This window comes from Choristoneura fumiferana, chromosome 9 (assembly GCF_025370935.1).
Source record: "Choristoneura fumiferana chromosome 9, NRCan_CFum_1, whole genome shotgun sequence".
Classification (NCBI taxonomy): Eukaryota; Metazoa; Arthropoda; class Insecta; order Lepidoptera; family Tortricidae; genus Choristoneura; species Choristoneura fumiferana.
Genome location: NC_133480.1, coordinates 14,587,282 through 14,605,719, shown reverse-complemented (window position 1 = coordinate 14,605,719; position 18,438 = coordinate 14,587,282). Strand labels below are relative to the sequence as shown.

At 39.1% G+C, this 18,438-nt stretch overlaps 1 protein-coding gene across 1 annotated transcript in view; it reads left to right on the top strand.

The window, feature by feature from the left end:
• The window catches only part of mbo (Nuclear pore complex protein Nup88), a 205,781-nt gene that overhangs the window by 93,576 nt on the left and 93,767 nt on the right, over positions 1-18,438 (top strand). Inside the window, exon 2 of the mRNA XM_074092573.1 lies at positions 12,142-12,311. Within this exon, the coding sequence (XP_073948674.1) occupies positions 12,142-12,311 (170 nt within the window). The remainder of the gene's footprint in view (positions 1-12,141; positions 12,312-18,438) is intronic.

The window sequence follows — 18,438 nt, the reverse complement described above, 5'->3', positions numbered from 1 at the left end:
ATTTTTCCAGCTATGTCGGTGAATTTAGTTCTTCCACGAATTTCCGTATTCCGGATTCTATCGCGCAAAGAGACGCGTTTTTATCTTATTTTTTTAATATATTATTACTATGTTTTATGTGCTGTGCGTGTCGTGTACTGTGCGAAGAACGAATAAAATATTTCTATTTCTATTGTCTATTTCTTTTTTTTTATTATGAGAGCGAAGCAAACGAGCATGCAGGCCATCTAATGGGAAATGGTCACCACCGCCCATACCAACTACTCAATGAGAGTCATGGACCATCCGATTCTTGTCACAAACAAACGCACACCCAAGATCAAACATAACCCAGCATCGGGATAACCCCTGCGTATTAGTATGTATTAATACATTCCCTTTTAATCCCATTGCATTGGTCATAATATTTTCCGGGAGCGGCTGTAAAGCTCCCGATAAGACGCCGCCTGGCCGCTCGCCAGCACGAGAGTTATATTACAGAATTCGACCAGATTATAACTATAGAAAAAATAAACGAGATAGCACTAAGTATCTAGATACTGCGTATTTAGATAGATCCTTTTATATGATATCTTTGGCCCGCAGCGTCGCCGATTTTAGAAGTACCTTCACGAGAAACATAGAATCTTAGAGTTTGGCCTTGACACCAACGAAGCCGCGGGTAAAAGTTAGTAGATTAACAAGAGAGATTAGTAGACAAAGATTGACAAGATTTGGACCTAATGCTGCCCAGAAATGAAAAACATTTAACAACTTCCTTGCGTTGCCGTTACTTTCTATTAGAAAAAAAAAATGTATTTTCAAAATTGACGATAACTACTGAATTAACTAAATGACTTTGAACATGAAACTACCGTGAGACTCACTCATATTAAATGATATTGTAACGCAACATGCCTAGCCCGAAACATGTCGAGCTAAACTCGGTTTAAGACGTGAGTTATCCGTTACAATATCATTTAATATAACTAAATGACTATTAGAAGTCTACTGTTAAGACTTTTAACGTAACGAGTAAATGATTTTAATGTTTATTTTAGTTCCCATGAAAACTTTTTCTTCATGACTCCTGGGGTAGATCTTAAAGCGTTTTTGTATACAGTCTACTAGTGTTAACCTAAAGAGTAAAATGCACTAGTTTATTCTGGCCAGCACTTGGTCCAACTCACATCAGTAAAAAGTTGGTCAATGTTCTTTACTTTTATTAACGAAGATCAAAGTCGTACAGTCACCAGCACCAATATCTGATACAACAAGCGTGCATAAATCTGATGCGACTCTATTTCTTGGGCGGGTAGGACGTGTCAGATATTTTTGCACGCTCCGCTGTAGCAGATATTAATTCTGGTGACTGTACTATTTGAAAAAACAGACAACGGAATACACAGCAAATGAAAAATTAGTAATATTGTCAAACTTTTTAAGACTGATGGACCCAATTTATGAAAGAATCGGAGTAAACAAATACTAGGCGGCAACAAAAACCAAAACTGGAAGTCCGAACTCATTACACACTTCGCTCCTCCGGGCTGATTTCGATCAAAATAACACCAAAGAAAAGAAATGTATTTGAATAATTTAATTTGCCCTCCCAAACTTTCCCTCTGCCCCCAATACTCCCGATACGGGCTCTAACTGACTCCGAGCGAACTTTTCATTTCATTTTCCAAACTTTTAATCTCAAAGTGCCCGTGAAAGAAAAATGAAAGCGTTAAGAAAATCGCCAACGCCACCTATTATCAACTCCTGAAACTCCAGCAATTTTCGCACCTATCCGATCTGAAATATCCCGCCACAACATCAATTCCATCCTTGCGGAGCTCGAATAAAGCTTACAGTCTTCTGTCGATGCTTCTGGCGTCTGAGTCCTTATTCCCGAGATGGAATGTTACAGAAGAGTCATAAAAAGTAAGATATTAATGTATCGCGGGAGGCATTAGACGGCTCTCGGATCGATTCCTATGCATAAAAAATGCTAATGGCTCAGAAGAGAGTAGGTTTTGCTCGAGTTGGTGATTTATGTGGGGAGTTGGCAACTATTTCGCCGTTCGATGTCGTCCCAGACAGGTAGGGAAAACGTGGATGATTACGGCTCATATTTAAGCGATGCGGAATGGACTGGGAGGAGATTGAGGCTGGGTTTACCTTTGGCGTTACATTGTTTTTTAGCCGTGGATCTCGATACGTGTCTGTTGTCAATGTCTGAAGTAATAAAGCGTTATAAGTAATTTAATTTAAAGAACTGTGTACATGTGAGGGTCAAGTTTATTCATTTTATTTTCAACATGGTCTTCTGGAATGCAAAGCCTGATTCCATACTGTACTTAACCACGGCCACTCTCAAGAGTATTTTAGAAGATAATTGTATTTAACGTTCTTCGGTTCAAGTATTCTTTATTTTACCTGCATTCCGTGCTCAAATTCTTCACAGTTAATTTTTGCCAGTGTCGATATCACAATTCCAGAATCAGGGACAATCAAATAGAAAATCTAAACACCCAATCTCCAATTCCCTCATTTTTGGTGGATTAATAGCTTCGCGTGGCATTAAACGGCCCTGGCTCTGTCTGAAGCAATCCATGGAATCGGGCACCCAGTGCAATAAAATTTAGATTTGTAATCGTAAAATATCCGATTGGCTCTAAAGTATTAATTTTGGTTTACGGCGTGGAAAATAATGGCGTATAATTCTGGAGAATTCTGATGGGGCTTTTTAGTGCAGATTTGTGATATAAGTTTAATACTTGTAATACGAGTAAAAGGCTCAAAAATAATAACACACTGAGAAAATATACAAGGGCACTTTCCTTCCATTTGTATCGCCCTATGCAAACAAAAAGTAGAAAGAAACGAACCTGTATTTTTTTTATATAGTAAGCGGTGTAGCAATATAAATTTTGTTATAAAAATTTCATTTTTTTTTTTCTAATATAAATTTTGTTCGTTTTCTTTTTACCGGTGTTGTTTATTAGACTTGAGGTTATTGGTTATTTCCAATCAGTATTTTTAACATAGTTTAGCATATAAATTAGCTAATTTAATATTATTATTTGTTATTTTAGTGTGTAAACCAAATCACTGTCTTCTGTCTATCCAAAACGAAAATGAAGCGAACGATCAACTTAGAACGTGCCTACCAGCGCCATCTCTGGGCGAGTAGCGTAACTAAAAAACTTTATGTCGTGTCTGGCCAATTTGTAATGTTTCTTATTGCCTCGTAATGATCGTGTTTTATGCGACTCATGATGCACGCGACCGAAAATATGTACAAAAACAAAGGGCCATATTTAATTCACTGTCCGCCACGTCTGAAAAATAAATCAGCCTGATCTTTGCTCCGATCAAAAATTTGGACGTGAAAAAAAAAATGGTAAGTGTGTTGCGGGACGGGGGGGTCTGAGTTCCGTATAAGACTGAAAATAAGATTACGTCATTTAATTTGAAAAAAAAAAAGAATGCTTCGGTCCTTTGACAAAAGGACCCGCGAATTTATTCAAGCTATTGAGTACCCTACACATTTGAATATTTCGAATAGGTGTATGTATGAAACAACATTAACCACCAATTTTTAAGAAAGGAAGTAAATACATTGGTTGGCCGTAAAAACCATAATTAAGTACAAGTAAATCCATAACATTAATACTTAATTATATGGCAAACAGCTCCGGCTCGGCATGCAATCACATCATTCAGCATTTTACTTTTAATTTGTTGCCAAATCTAAAATAGATATGAATGGATTATGTTATGGTGTGGAGGTGTAGGAGCTGCATGAACACCCATTTATTGTAACAAGTCGTGTATTGTTAAATGTAATTGTTAGTGCATAATTAGTAGTTTTTGACGGCCGGATAACCCAGTAGTTAAGATACCCTCCTACGATGCTTGAGATCTCGGGTTTGATTCCTGGTCGGAGCCGATATTTGTATGAAAAATACGAATGTTTTTATCGAGTCTTGGGTGTTAAATATGTATTTAAGTATGTATCTATTAACTTAAATTTTTATCCGTTGCCTTGTATCCATAACGCAAGCTTTGTTTACTTTGGGACTAGGTCAATTGGAATCACATGTCCCATGATATTTAGTGATATTTATTTAGGTATTTTCTTTAATTGAAAATGAAAATGAAAAAGTTTATTCGAGACACAAACAATAGGTAAAATAACACAATAACAAAATACAAAAAAACAAAGGGCGAGATACAAAATAAAACAACTATCTTAGTGTGTCCGCAAAGGTTCCGGCTCAGCATAAACGCATAGACTCCTCGGATGGAGTCTGCGCTAGTCTTCCGGCGAGACCATTTTTCTTCCTAATACCATTATTAATTAGCAGTGTTTCTCTGCCTGCGGACCCCCAGAAGCCCAAATTGTTTGAATGCACGTAATCTTCGCAAAACGGCGCCCGCGGTCACGTAAACAACACAGCTTAAAAAAATATCTGTCCCCGGCACCGATCGCGATACCGTCCACGCGCGCGGAATAAATTATATTTTCTATATTACAAGTAATCTGTGCTGTTTTAAATGCGCAAGTCTGTTTGTCTTTTACTCTGTCTGGGCCGGTTGCGGACGTTAAAGCTATGTTATCTGAAATCAAATGGTCCAACCATCAAGAATGTCTGATCAAGATTAAATTAATTTTGAATGCAAGCTTTTTTGCTTGTTGACTGTACTTGCATAGTCATCTAAACTACGTTTCCATGCCAAATTTCAAGTCATGTCTTTAACCGTTGGGGAGTTCCGACCAGCGGAGACGGTCCTAGCCGGGCCACCAAGATGTCACTGCCAGATTATTGTATTCTCATCAGATTCGCACAAGTATGCCAAATTTTAAGTCAATCTAACCACTAGAAGTGGGTCAGATTATACTCGCATGATTTGACCCATACAAACGAGTACATTGCGCGAGTTAAATAAAAGCCTGTAAAATATATAATGACGCTTAAAATTATTTAATTTTAGTCTGGAAAAAAGTGCCTTTAAATTCCTTGTTTATTTGCAATCAATATCTTCGCACGACATGAGAGAGATCCCTGTAAATATTTCTGCGTCTAAATATGTGAAGGAGAAATGTGTTTTCTTGTCTTAGCCAAAATATTTTTGATACGACCCCTTTGTAAAATATAATAATGACGCTTAAAATTATTTCACTTTAGTCTCGAAAAAAGTGCCTTTAAATTCCTTGTTTTTTGCAATCAATATCTTCGCACGACATGAGAGAGATATCTGTAAATATTTCTGCGTCTGAATATGCGAAGGAGAAATGTGTTTTGTTGTCTTAGCCAAAATATTTTTAATACAACCCCTTTCCCCAAAAAAGTGGGAGCGGCACCGCGGCAATAACGCTAGCATATTTTATAAATATGAAATAATAGCAGCCATCCTAACCTAACCCACCTTTTAATTATTGCACGGCTTAGAGTATATCTCGAATTTTAATATCCTATCCCTACCCTTATTTTTATTGTACTTGGATTTGCATTTGGTTTTTTATAGCGCATACGGTAATTAAGTGGGCGAGGTGCCACGTGTATTTTATATATGTAATGTAATATTTATTCATTAAAATGTAAGCTGTGCGTGAAAGATTTTTTTCGTGCACGATTTTTAAATACTTTGCGCAAATGAGATGTTAACTGGTCGTAGCTTAGCCGAGAAGTTGTAGCCTTGTGGTTGGAGCTGTGGCCTCTCAAGCAAAGGATCGTGGGTTCAAACCCGGTCTTCAGATCTCGTTGAGTTTTTTGAAATTACACTTCAAATTTAGCATGTGTTTTTCGGTAATAAAGTTAATGGTAAAAAAAACATTTTTAATACAAGCTTTTTTTGCTGACTGCACTTGTTGTCGATGTCATTGAATAAGGAGTACCGTCCAATGGAGACGATCCTGCCCCGAGTACCAAGATGACACAACCAGATTATTGTATTGTCACGCAAATTACATACTAAAGTAAGCCAAATTTCGAGTCAATCCGACTACTGGAAGTTGGTCGAATTGAACTTGCAAGATTTGATTACAGACAGACAACGGGACAGGTGATTTGTGTCTAGCTCTAGACTCCTGTTCAGCGGTGGTGTAGGGGTTATAGCACGCAGCACGGATTGCGGAGGACCTGGGTTTGATTCCCAGCGCTGGTCTCTTTTCTGGTTTTTTTGTGCATCCATGTCTCAGTTTGTGTTGTCGATATGGTTTTACGGGATGACCGTAAAAGTAACAAGTTGAAATATAAAATACAAAAGACTCCAAAAAACCAATCATAACTAACTAATGCTAACTTACAACTAAACTTGACGCCATCGGGCAGCAAACTAATTAATCCATTCCAATCCTAGATAGTTGCATTAAAAAAACATAGAATTTTTAATTAGCCTTCTCGCTCTTACCCGCCGCCGCCCCGCGGGAACTGACCCGGTGGCCTGAGACGGCACTAATCAGGTTGGTTCGTATTGGTTTATTTAATAGGATACCTGACTTGGACAGGGAACTAGTCGTAGCTAGAAATCGTTAAGTTTTAGTGCTTATTATACGTTAAACGTGCTATTTTATGGATACAGTCAACGTCATAAATAAGTGATCACTTTTGTACCTTGTCACATTAATGTCATGTTTGAAAATCCATACGAAATTGTGTAATGACTGAAAGCGACAAGGTACAGAAATGATCATTTATTGATGACGTTGACTGTACAAATATAAAAAGGGCCTTCTTGCATGTAGTAAATATATAATGAACAGAATACGGTACTATATTTGAGTATTTTTTGTTTATCCATACTAATATTGTAAATGCGAAAGTGTGTGTGTTTGTATGTTTGTCCGTCTTTCACGTCGAAACGGAGCGGAGATATTTTATGGGCCAGAGAGTGACATAGGCTGCTTTTTATCCTGGAAAAATGCACAGTTCCCGAGGGAACAGCGCGCGATAACCGAATTCCACGCGGGCGAAGCCGCGGGAAAAAGCTAGTGTTATATATAAATCGAAGTTGGGCGTATTAGGCCTAAATAAGATTAGGTACTTAACTTAAACATGCGCTTATTTCTAAATTTTTTTTTTATTCGACTGGATGGCAAACGAGCAAAAAGTGGGTCTCCTGATGGTAAGAGATCACCACCGCCCATAAACATCCGCAACACCAGGGGTATTGCAGATGCGTTGCCAACCTAGAGGCCTAAGCTGGGATACCTGAAGTGCCAGTAATTTCACCGGCTGTCTTACTCTCCACGCCGAAACACAACAGTGCAAGCACTGCTGCTTTACAGCAGGATTAGCGAGCAAGATGGTGGTAGCAATCCGGGTGACCTTGCACAATGTCCTACCACCTGAAAATTAAGTTCATATTTGCCTAATTTGATAAAGCAGCTGTTTTTCTTTGATACTATGATATATCAAGAACTGCCTGTAACACAACATCATTCCCATGAGACGGCCACTGTTGAACGGAGCTCGTCCTCTCCTTAGCACAAGCTAGCTAGCTTAGCACTTAGCTCTGTATTCAACCCCTTACCTTTGAATGAGAACAAAATCCGCAGGAACAGTGCATTAGCGAGAGATTATTGGAAAGAATCAAAGTGCGTTAACCCGCCTGGTGTCCCCTCCGCCGCCGTGGTGAAGGTGGGGTGTGACTGTAAGCGAGCACAACCTGTAGCAATTGCGCAATAGGATGCGTTCCGCGGAAAAAAATCCCTTTAATAATGTTCACGATATTACACACACTTTGACATTAGATATAATAAAGAACTGATCGAAAAAGAAACGCGGCACTGCGCTCTAAAACTCGTATTACAGATGTGGGTGTCAAGACCGCCAAGATGAAGTGGGACTGGGCCGAACATGTCTGCCGCATGCATCCAGACTGATGGGCACCAATCGTCACCGAATGGGTTCCAAGGGATGCCTAATCCTAAATGAGAAAAAAAAATACGAAATCTATACTTGCAGATAATGCTGGATGTATTTGTCTTGTATCATTTTGTGCAGGACAAATTGTATTTTGTTTCTTTTATTATGTACAATAAAGAGTTTACATACATACATACAAATGTAATGAATACGAAACATACGGCAAAAATATGTTATCTATATTAACCGCTGTGAGCGCACTATACCTATATTTAATTTATAGGCAAAGTTATGTATACGAAATAAATAGTTAGGCCCCACCCGCTTGACGCCGCTGTGATCGGTTTCCTTGACTGACAACTCTATTTCTATGTGTACAATGTACTCTATACTAGTTACTTTAAAATCGCTCTCCGCTGCCATTGCTACCGAACCTCCGCACCTAACGGCATAAATCCAGCGGTCGTACAGGCGATAGCGGTTTACAATTCCTCGCCTGGCCAACTTGTTCTGAGGCAAGGGTTGCCGATAAGTGACGCGATACTGTAAGATGAGATTTTTAACTTTAATTTTTTTTAGAAAATATGTAGAAAAGGTCTACCTACGTACTAAAGACCGTTATATTTTTCACCTCTCTTTCCCCAAAGCCCTGCGTGAAGCCGGGCCTCGTCGCGGGGCGTCCAGAAGAACGATGTAGGAACGTCTTTGTTTACTGTGCCTGGTCTAAAAGTTACGAATGCAGCTTGCGCCAATTAAATGATTTAACGAGTTTGAATACTATTTAGATGATTTAATACTGGCCGTTTTTCTGTAAATACAAATTACGAGTGTAGATGTGGAAATTATGAGAATTACTGACTTAGCAAAACATTGAAATTATTAAGGGATTAGAAAAGAAATATAATGAAGTAACTTAGAATAAAAAAATACTGTTGGGGTGTCTTGAGGTTTTTTTCTAATTAATACCTTGTTAAGTATTTTAACAACCGTCACCAAAGAAGCTCGAATGCAAGGCAAATATCTCATATTTAACCGTTACCCGGCAACATATAAATAAACAGAGCAGGATTATTGCAAGTGCTTGCAGGAATTGCAATATAAATTAGTGAGCTTTACTAACTTTGGGCGTGTAATGGGCTGGAAAGATTGTCGGACTGTTATTCTAACTGAACTATTGTTTGGAATTAGAATCGGTATTATTTGCCTGTGTTATATGGCGAATGGCAATTTATGTGTAATGTGGATCGATTTAAACCGTTAACTAACTTGGCTTTCACTGTAAACAAAATGCCATCGTGACTTTGCTAACCATCGCAGCGCTAATCGAATAGCAGTTTAGCAGTGTTGTTCTCGAAAGCGCCCAAGTTCACATAACATTTTAGTTCTGATTGTTGGAAGTCCGAAAATAAATAGAAATAAATACAATAAATATCATGGGACATTTGACACCAATTGACCTAGTTCCAAACTAAGCAAAGCTTGTACTATGGATACTAGGCAACGGATAAACATACTTATATAGATAAATACATACTTAAATACATATTAAACATCCAAGACCCGAGAACAAACATTCGCATTATTCATACAAATATTTACCCCGGCCGGGAATCGAACCCGGGAGCTCAAGCTTCGTAGTCAGGTTCTCTAACCACTTGGCCATCCGGTCGTCACACACAAATCACACACATCATCACATCTCGGTTTATAAATATACCTACGTCCCTCTGCAGGGCACAGGCCTTACAGAGTGTGAGGGCTTGGGAATTAGTTCTTACGCGGACCCGGTGCGGGTTGAGAACAGTGACGTAGCTACCGTAGGGCTAGACGGGGCAGTGCTCAAAGCTCAGGCAGCGGGCCCCTCGGACTCTGACTTACAAACTATAAATGACAAATCTGGGGTACCTACGTCGAATTCGGAACACAACGAAAAGTTGAAGTTGAGTTGAGTTGTGGAAAGTTGAGATGGGGCAGCAAGGGCAGCTACTAGATCCCTTGATGCTACGCGAAAATGCTCTTAGGAGACCTTTACTAACTTTTTGAGTGATGACTATCGACATTCACAGATCTTTGATAAAATGTACAGTCAGCGAGAAAATCGACAGATTTGACTTTTTTATTTTAATGCCAAGCGGTCCCATTTCTATCAAGGATTAAAACAGTCTTTGAGACCAACTAAGGTTAGAGTACTACAAATCAAAGAAAACTTTTTCCATACAGTTCGTAGGGTACTAATTTGCAAAGTGAAACTTTCGCATGTTGTTTTTTTACGAATATGAATCCTTTATGCTTAAAAAAATTAAAACAGTATGTAGACGACTAAAAACTGAACATTTTAACTAAAACCAGTATTGCTGCCCCATCTTAACTTTCCACCCTGTATAGTTTAGTTGGGGCCCTAGTTTATTTTTTGCCCCAGGGCCTTTGGTTATCTAGCTACGACACTGGTTGAGAGCTTCATATACATTCTTTCTATAGTATCCTGAGAAGAAACTCTAAATACTCAGGGTTTCGGTCATTGCCCACAGAATAGAGACACGTCACACGTATGTTTATTTGTATCATGATATGTGTTTAAGAATCATGTCTGAGGAAGATTCGAGGATGTTTTCAACAACCACATACATAAAATAAAACTACGTTATTTTTCCCCAAAACAACAGCCGCGTCCCAGCACACCTCACACTTGACGATCAACAACTTTTTCAATTTCCCGCTTTTACAGGGAAACCCCGGGCTCGGCCATCAAACGATAAATGATTATAACTATGACGTAAGAGGAAGCTGCGAGGCGGCGGCGTAATGAGAAATAAGACTAAAAAACGGCAGGAAGCTACGCTTCCTCGGCCTTCTTGTTCATCTTATTGATTAAAAAAGTTTCTTAATCATATTTCCTGGGGTATAGTTGCTTATCGGGAGCGCCGGCAATTAAGACTTTCGATTGATGTTTTATTTTCGAGCTTGTTTTCGGTTGTTGAGGATTTTTTTGTGGAAGTTTGATCATTTCCGTGCGGGGCTTCTTTAGCTATCGTACAGAGGAAGACGTGAATTCTGACTAGATATGAAATCAACTACGCAATTTTATTCTCATGAGTATCATTCAACTTTCAACGTTCGTATGTAAGCTAATACATACTTAAGCTTGTGAGGGGTGGTTTAGCGCGTATTTCGGTGGTACAGTCGCCAGCATTAATATCTGCCACAGCGGATCGTGCAAAAATATCTAACACGTCCTTCCGGCCCTAGAAATAGAGTCGTATCAGATATTTATGCACGCTTGTTGTGTCAGATATTGATGCTGGTGACTGTACGAGTAGCGCGATGGTTTTAGTATCTTTCTTCTGTCTTGTCTTTTTAACCACTATCTACATTTCTACATGTCTAAGGTTTTCAACTATCGCGATTCTTACCGGGACTTAATCATGAACTATTGCTAAAATTACTTCGACGTTTTGACCATATAGCAGCGGCCGTTCACGATGTGGAGTTGACTCGTGACTGTGGCAATTTGGTCCAACGTCGAGTTAATTATAGCAATAAAATAGTTCCTAGTTAAATCCCGATAAATATTCGACGACCAGATGGCCTAGTGGTTAAAGAACCACTAACTAGACTACGAAGATTGAGGACCCGGGTTCGATATCTCGGGGCAGATATTTGTATTAAAAATACGAATGTTTTCGCTCGGGTCTTGAGTGTTCAATGTGTATTTATCTATGTATATAATTATATTTATCCGTTGCTTAGTACCCATAACACAAGCTTTGCTAAGCTTACTTTGGGACTAGGTCGATTGTTGTGATTTGTCCCGTGATATTTATTTATTTATTATTCATTATCTATCTATCAACTAATGTGGTTGTTTCGTGTCATATTTTTTGGTAGAAGAGAATATAATTAAAATACCAAAAACGGGACTTATCACGCTAAATACCCGGTTAATATTTACCTCGACGTTTCGACCTCATTTCAGTGGCCGTGGGCACGAGTGATGAAACGTTTACTCGTGACCACCGCTTGTGATATAGTGATATTTTAATTATGAGTGAAAATCATGAAAGTTTTAAACATTAAATCGTACCTTACCAACTGCTTTTTTATTATGAGAGGGTGGAAAACGAGCATGCGGGTCATCTGATGGGATCATTACCACCCATGAGTACCAACAAGTCAAGGAGAGTCATTAGTCTGTTGGCGGCTTTTAAAGAAACTATAAGCCAAAAATCCCGATGTCATAGTCCTATTTGCATATAGCATAACTCTATGAACAGTTAGTACAATTGCTTGTTTTTCTTTTCAGAAACTCCACCTCCTTTCCCCGCCTCAGTTTTCCGTGGAGCGCATCACCACCAGCAGCTGCGGGGGTCGCGTGTGCGTGTGGGGGTCACGCGGGGTCGCCGTGGTCGAGCTGCCGTCGCGCTGGGGCCGCGGGGGTCTCTTCGACGCCGGGAGCCAGACCGTGCTGTGCAAGTAAGTGCAAAATTGAAACTTCATATTTTGTCGTCCCGCTAACGCTAATGTTATTTATTACGAGAGCGAAAGGGATGGTACGATACGAACTTTGAATTTCGTAGTAGCCCCCCTGCATTGACTGAATTTGAGAATGGCACGCCTTGTACAAGTTGTGCATACTCCCACGGAACAGAAGAAAAGAAAAAGCGCACTAGACATCGTGCACTGCTAACTGTAAATAATTCATATTTAACGTCAAATAAAAAATAGTAGATTGTACAACAAGATCATAAAACGAGCCATTTTACCCGACGCGGTCATATTATAGACACGTCGAGGGGAAAATAGGTTTAATGCACGAGTTTTACACTCTGCTTAGACTGCGAGGAAATGAAATAGCAACAGTGGAAACAATTGTTCACTTTCTATGTACCTTTTATTTTTCATGCATTGTTATATAATTATATATTTTTTTAGTTTTATTGATTTATTTTAATTGATTTGATTGATTTTTCGTTTTATGTAAATTAAAAAAATATTAAAAAATATATACAATTTTTTTTGTTTGTGGCTGTTGACACTAAAAGTCATTTTATGTCGCCTAGATCCAGCATAAACGCGAACTTTACGAGCATGGGAAGTGAAAAAATACTTTTGCCGCGGGCGCTGGCATTACAATGTTGCCTTCTCCTCCCGTGGGCGTTTTAGTAACTGGCTGAGGTGAAGAGGTGTCACCAGAAGATGGAAAGAAGCGTCTCCTAGGCGACCTTGCATGATATACTGCGCCTGCCAAGGCTCCAACCTACTTGCCAAGCATCATTATGAGCAACGGGAGTGGGGAGACCTTTGTCCAACAGTGGACTGCCTACGGCTGATATGATGATGATGACGTAAAACAAACATAAGCTATGCAGTTACATGCGCAGGGTTTGATGGTTTAGAAGTAACAAACCTATTTGCTCTCCCGTACAGTCGAGTTCATAAACTTGTACGCCGTTAACAATAGAGTCGTGTTCAGATATTTTTGATAAAAATTTTGCTCACAAGTGTATGAACTGGACTGTACACCTAAATATAGCCCAATGTCTATAAATTCATCAATCATCAAGAAATTGCGCCAATTTTTGAACCGGCAGTTTGCTGATTTGGGACCATGCGCAACATGCGCATGTTCGTAACATGCGCATTTTTTATTGTTGTCAGGAATAAATGTTTTTTTACAGATAATTAACGCTTCAAACTGGCCTTTTTCTTTAGCCTCGCCCAAATGTGCATGAAAATAAACTTACCCAATTAATAACAGCGCCACCTCCCGGATCTATTTAATAACGGGCGAGTTCGCGAGAATGCCGGCACGTAAGCGTCGTGTATTTTCTACTATCACGGTAAATTTTGTTACCTATTAAGCTCCTCGAAGCGGCTATAATGTTAGCCTGAGGTAACGATTAAGGCACAGATTATTTGTTTACCACGCACGCTTATTGCAGACGCGACACTGTCTTGGAATTAATTAAAACGTACGTATGTACATTTCTGTAATTTTATTTTCCTGCATATTTCTCATTACTTTGTTTTACTAGCTTTGATGATTTTTCTGTTAAGTAAGTGTGTGGTTTCATAAGCTACCAGGATTTAAGGGACGTTTAAAAGAGCTCTTTGCGACTACGTACAGATAAAAGTGTTTTAAACGTATCCAAATGTAACCGTAACGGGCTACGTCGTAGCAAGTTGCTACGCGCTGTTACGACGTAGCTGCCTACTTTTTCGTAGCACAAAAATAACGTGACTTAGAATGCTATGTCAATGAGGTACATATAGTTTCAAGAAAAATCTTACAAATCTTACACGGCTAATAAATAGTAAGAATGGAAATTATTTTTTTTTGAGACAGTGCAAAGTATTTTCAGCGGTACTTAGCACTTTTACGAGAAAAAAAAAATTGAATACCCCGACTGTCACTTTAAAGTTCAATATCTCAAAAACGGCTGAACCGATTTCGATAAAACATATCTAAGAACCATTGTTAGAAGACCTGCTTTTTAAACAAAAAAAACCGCATTCATATCGGCACCCGTTTAAGAGCTACGGTGCCACAGACAGACAGACACACAGGCACACAGATACACACATAGCGGTCAAACTTTAACATCCCTCTTTTTGCGTCGGGGGTTAAAATCTGCCTATATTAATCAGAGATAATGTTGCCTTTTCTACTGGTGAAGAAGGAGAGAACAACAATCAAACAACATAGTAAATACAGATAAGTAATTAATAGATTAAAATAACACTTTCTTTTTTCTTTTGCAATAATTTGCCATGTTTGAATCAAACCTTGCAAGTAGAATTAACGCACTTCTAGGTGTCGGGATTGACTTGACATTAAATTTAGTATTTCATGATGTAGATCACCAAAAAAGTTGTATTGAAAAGTAATTTTGAAAAAAGCTTATTTCTCACAGATGCATCGCGGCAACATAGACATATCTGCCTATGTCCTTTTATTCTACGGCCTCGCCGCGCTGAAGTCACCACTCTTTTGTACATGTTATTAGTCGGCCTATCTCCCCATTTGCATATTTCGGCAGTAAAATTAATTCGAAGATTTGCCCGCATCCAACATCCAGACGTCTTGGAGGGGGGGTTCGGATTTGTGCATTAGGGTATTGGGGGGGTGTTACGGTTTTTGATTGAGCTGTTCGTGAGCTAAACGGAGGATTTTCTATTTGAAGTTTTGTGGTGCACAGCGTGCCCGAGTTGTCTTCAAGGAAAATTAGAAAGTTGACTAGTTCTCTATACAGCGTTTTAACCCCCCTACTAGTAGTTACCTATACTGTAGGATTTGCGGGCAATTCTTAGTGTATCTTTTTGATCCTAGAGGAAACTGTTTTTGTGCCGCCATTACAGGGCTTGTCTTAGTGCTCCAAAACATTTCGACGCTTCACGTTGGGTGGTAATCAAAATATATGTACCTACCGTAGCAAAAGTCCGTACCGTGCCCGGTTTTAGTATAAGACTGACCCATCGCTTTCGTTGCCAACTACGAACTCTGGACTCGGCACTGCGCTGTGAAAGGCAAAGAGACACTCAATTTTCCCAAGAAAAAGTCCTCATGAAGGTTCACTGCTAATCCTCATCCAACGACCACAACCACTTTAAGAGTGTTAAGCCGAGTTCAGACTTGCAAGAAAAACGTGCAAGTTGCATTACATTGCGGCGCTCGATTGACCACTACCTTCGACCACTAAAACTCGTTCGCTTTACGGCCTTGCAATGTAATGCAACTTGCACGATTTTCCTTGCAATTCTAAACTCGGCTTTACGACTTAGAAGAGAGCAAAATTGCTACGTTATTATAATAACGAAATTGAACCTAATTTTCAACCGTTACATTTTTTTTCAGTTTCATCACAATTTCAATTACATAGCAATTTTACTACGATACATATTACTGTTTATGTAAAGCTAATAAATATATTCCATAAATCTGTGCAAGGTCTAATTTTTAAGATTCTATTAAATTCCCACGGGTATTTCATAAAATTGCATCATGATCTTCATTTACTTTGTAAGAAGAACACATGTGTGAAATATCATGTCTCCAGAGATTTCCTCATTCGCACATCCCGATCCCGCTGGAATCTAATGCAGGTGGTAGGACCTTGTGCAAGGTCCGCCCGGATTGCTACCACCATCTTGCTCGCTAATCCTGCCGTGGAGCAGATGCTTGCCTGTTGTGTTTCGAGCGTGGAGAGTAAGACAGCCGGTGAAATTACTGGCACTTGAGGTACCCAATCTTAGCCTCTAGTTGGCAACGCATCCTGCAATACCCTGGTGTTGCAGATGTTTTATGGCGGTGGTGATCTCTTACCATCAGGAGACCCACTTGCTCGTTTGCCATCCAGTCGAATAAAAAAAAAAAACTCACTAATATAATAAATGCGAAAGTTTGTAAGTATGTTTGTTTGTTTGTTACTTTATCTCATCACGCATAAACCGCTGAACCGATTTAGATGAAGTTCGGTATACAGATAGTTTGCATCCTTTATCATTAATCTGACTAGAAATATTCTAAAATAACGGGGAAAAAAATAATTAAAATAAACAGAGAAGCGTAGTGGTAGCGAAGCACCAGTTTAAAAGTTTGCAGTCCATCAATGTGGGGCTTTGTACCTAAATTAGCGATTGTATCAAACTAACCTTAACACATTCGCTACGGTCGTAACCGGTAACAACATTTATACTTGGATTATTGTTTTTGGCAATATTTTTTTCTTTCTTCCGTTTACAATGTGTTATTCGAGGGTCCATAGCGGCTCACATACTTATTGAGAGTCCGAATGTAATGCTTGTCAGAATGATCGTTTGTCATAATTATTTTTTCTCTGAATCCAATAATTGGTCGGAATTGTTATAAAACAAACCTAATCTAAACTTATAGTTTTCTATAGGATGACCATTTTAAAATTTCAGAAAAATCAGGAGGAGGGAAGGTTTCAGGTGGAAAAAAAATTATGACAAACGATTATTCGGACAAAATTTACGGTATAACTAGCGAAGAGTATGCGAACTTTGGCGCTCCCGTTATTACTAGACGTCCAGCTACAAATATATGTACCAAATATCACCCAAATCCGTGAGGCGTTTTAGCGTGAGAATTAACTAACCCACAAACTTTCACATTTTTAATTAAGTAATACTATGATTAAATTCGGGTTTGTACGCGTACCTTTATTTACATAAGCTCGATATTCGGCACAGTTGCATGCACCATGATCACGGGACGACATGCAACTGTGCCGAAATATCGAGCTCTCTAAAATCAAGGTACGCGGACACACCCGAATTTAAATCATAAATAAAAAATAGTAATAACCGCGATAGTCTACAACAGTGTGTAGTAGTACCTTAAAATATGTACGGCTGAAACGCCGTAGCCTTACAAAAAGTGCTAATGGGAGCTGTTAAATCCCCCCACGACTGACGCTCACGATAATAGTCGAGCGACTACTCTGTATTAATCCCTACAACTAATATTAGCAATAAACAGCCCCTTTTGCTAATTATGCTAAGATGTTTCGGGAAGTTGGCGCGTCTGCAGCGCGGATTTGAATTCAACGCTCTGTGTACAGATTAAAACTGTGTGTATTTAATTTTTAACCCCATCGCCAAAAAGAAAGGGTTACTATAAGTTTGACTGTTGTGTATGTCTGTAGCATTTTAGCTCCTAAACGGATGGACTGTTTTTGTTGCAGCCTTTTTTTTAATTGAAAGTTAGTTTAATCGAGACTGTTCCCAGTTAAGTTTCATAATTGGCGTCCACATGTGAGTGTGTGTGTGTGTGTGCGCGCGCGTGCGTGCGTGCGTGCTTTGCTACAGCTCGTACTGTCATTCCGAATACTTTCTCCTTCTAGCTTTCTTCGTCTAACTTACTTTGCGGCTTGTCACCGTCTTTCTAACTATTCTATCTTTACTAATGTATTTTAAGCTTAATTTCCATTCTTTCCGTTCACTCTGTCACTAATCATACTTTCAAGCTTATATTAATACTTTATCATTTATGATACACTAGCTATGCCCGCGTGACCCTAGGTTATCGCGCGGTGGCGCCTCTACCGGAATAAAAAGTATCCTATGTTGAACCTTGGGCTTAAACTATCTCAAAACCAAATTTCATCAAAATCAGTCCAGCGGTTTCGACGTGAAAGCGTAACAGACAGACAGACAGAGTTACTGTCGCATTTATAATATAAATAAGTAGGGATTATTTAGGTACTTACATTATTTTATAACTGTCTACAGTAGGGGTTGGGTTGGGAAATTCGCTTATTATATTAGGTTACCTGTACAATGTCTCAAGCTTATTTTTTGTATGTTAAACTAATTCCCTATGACACAATATTTTAGACTATCGCGGTAATTACTAATTTTATTAATTGAATTCGGTTTCCGGCTCCAATCGTCTCGTGATCAGGCGCATGCAACTGTGCCGAAATATCGATAGATCTCCATTTACCAACGGGCATCCAGGACTCTCCGCAGTATTCTTAATGCGAACTAAAAGAATTTCCTGCTCACCCGCGACCTTACGATAGTTAAGTTTATGCAAAATATGCGTGTTCATGCAGTTCCTCCACCTCCACACTGT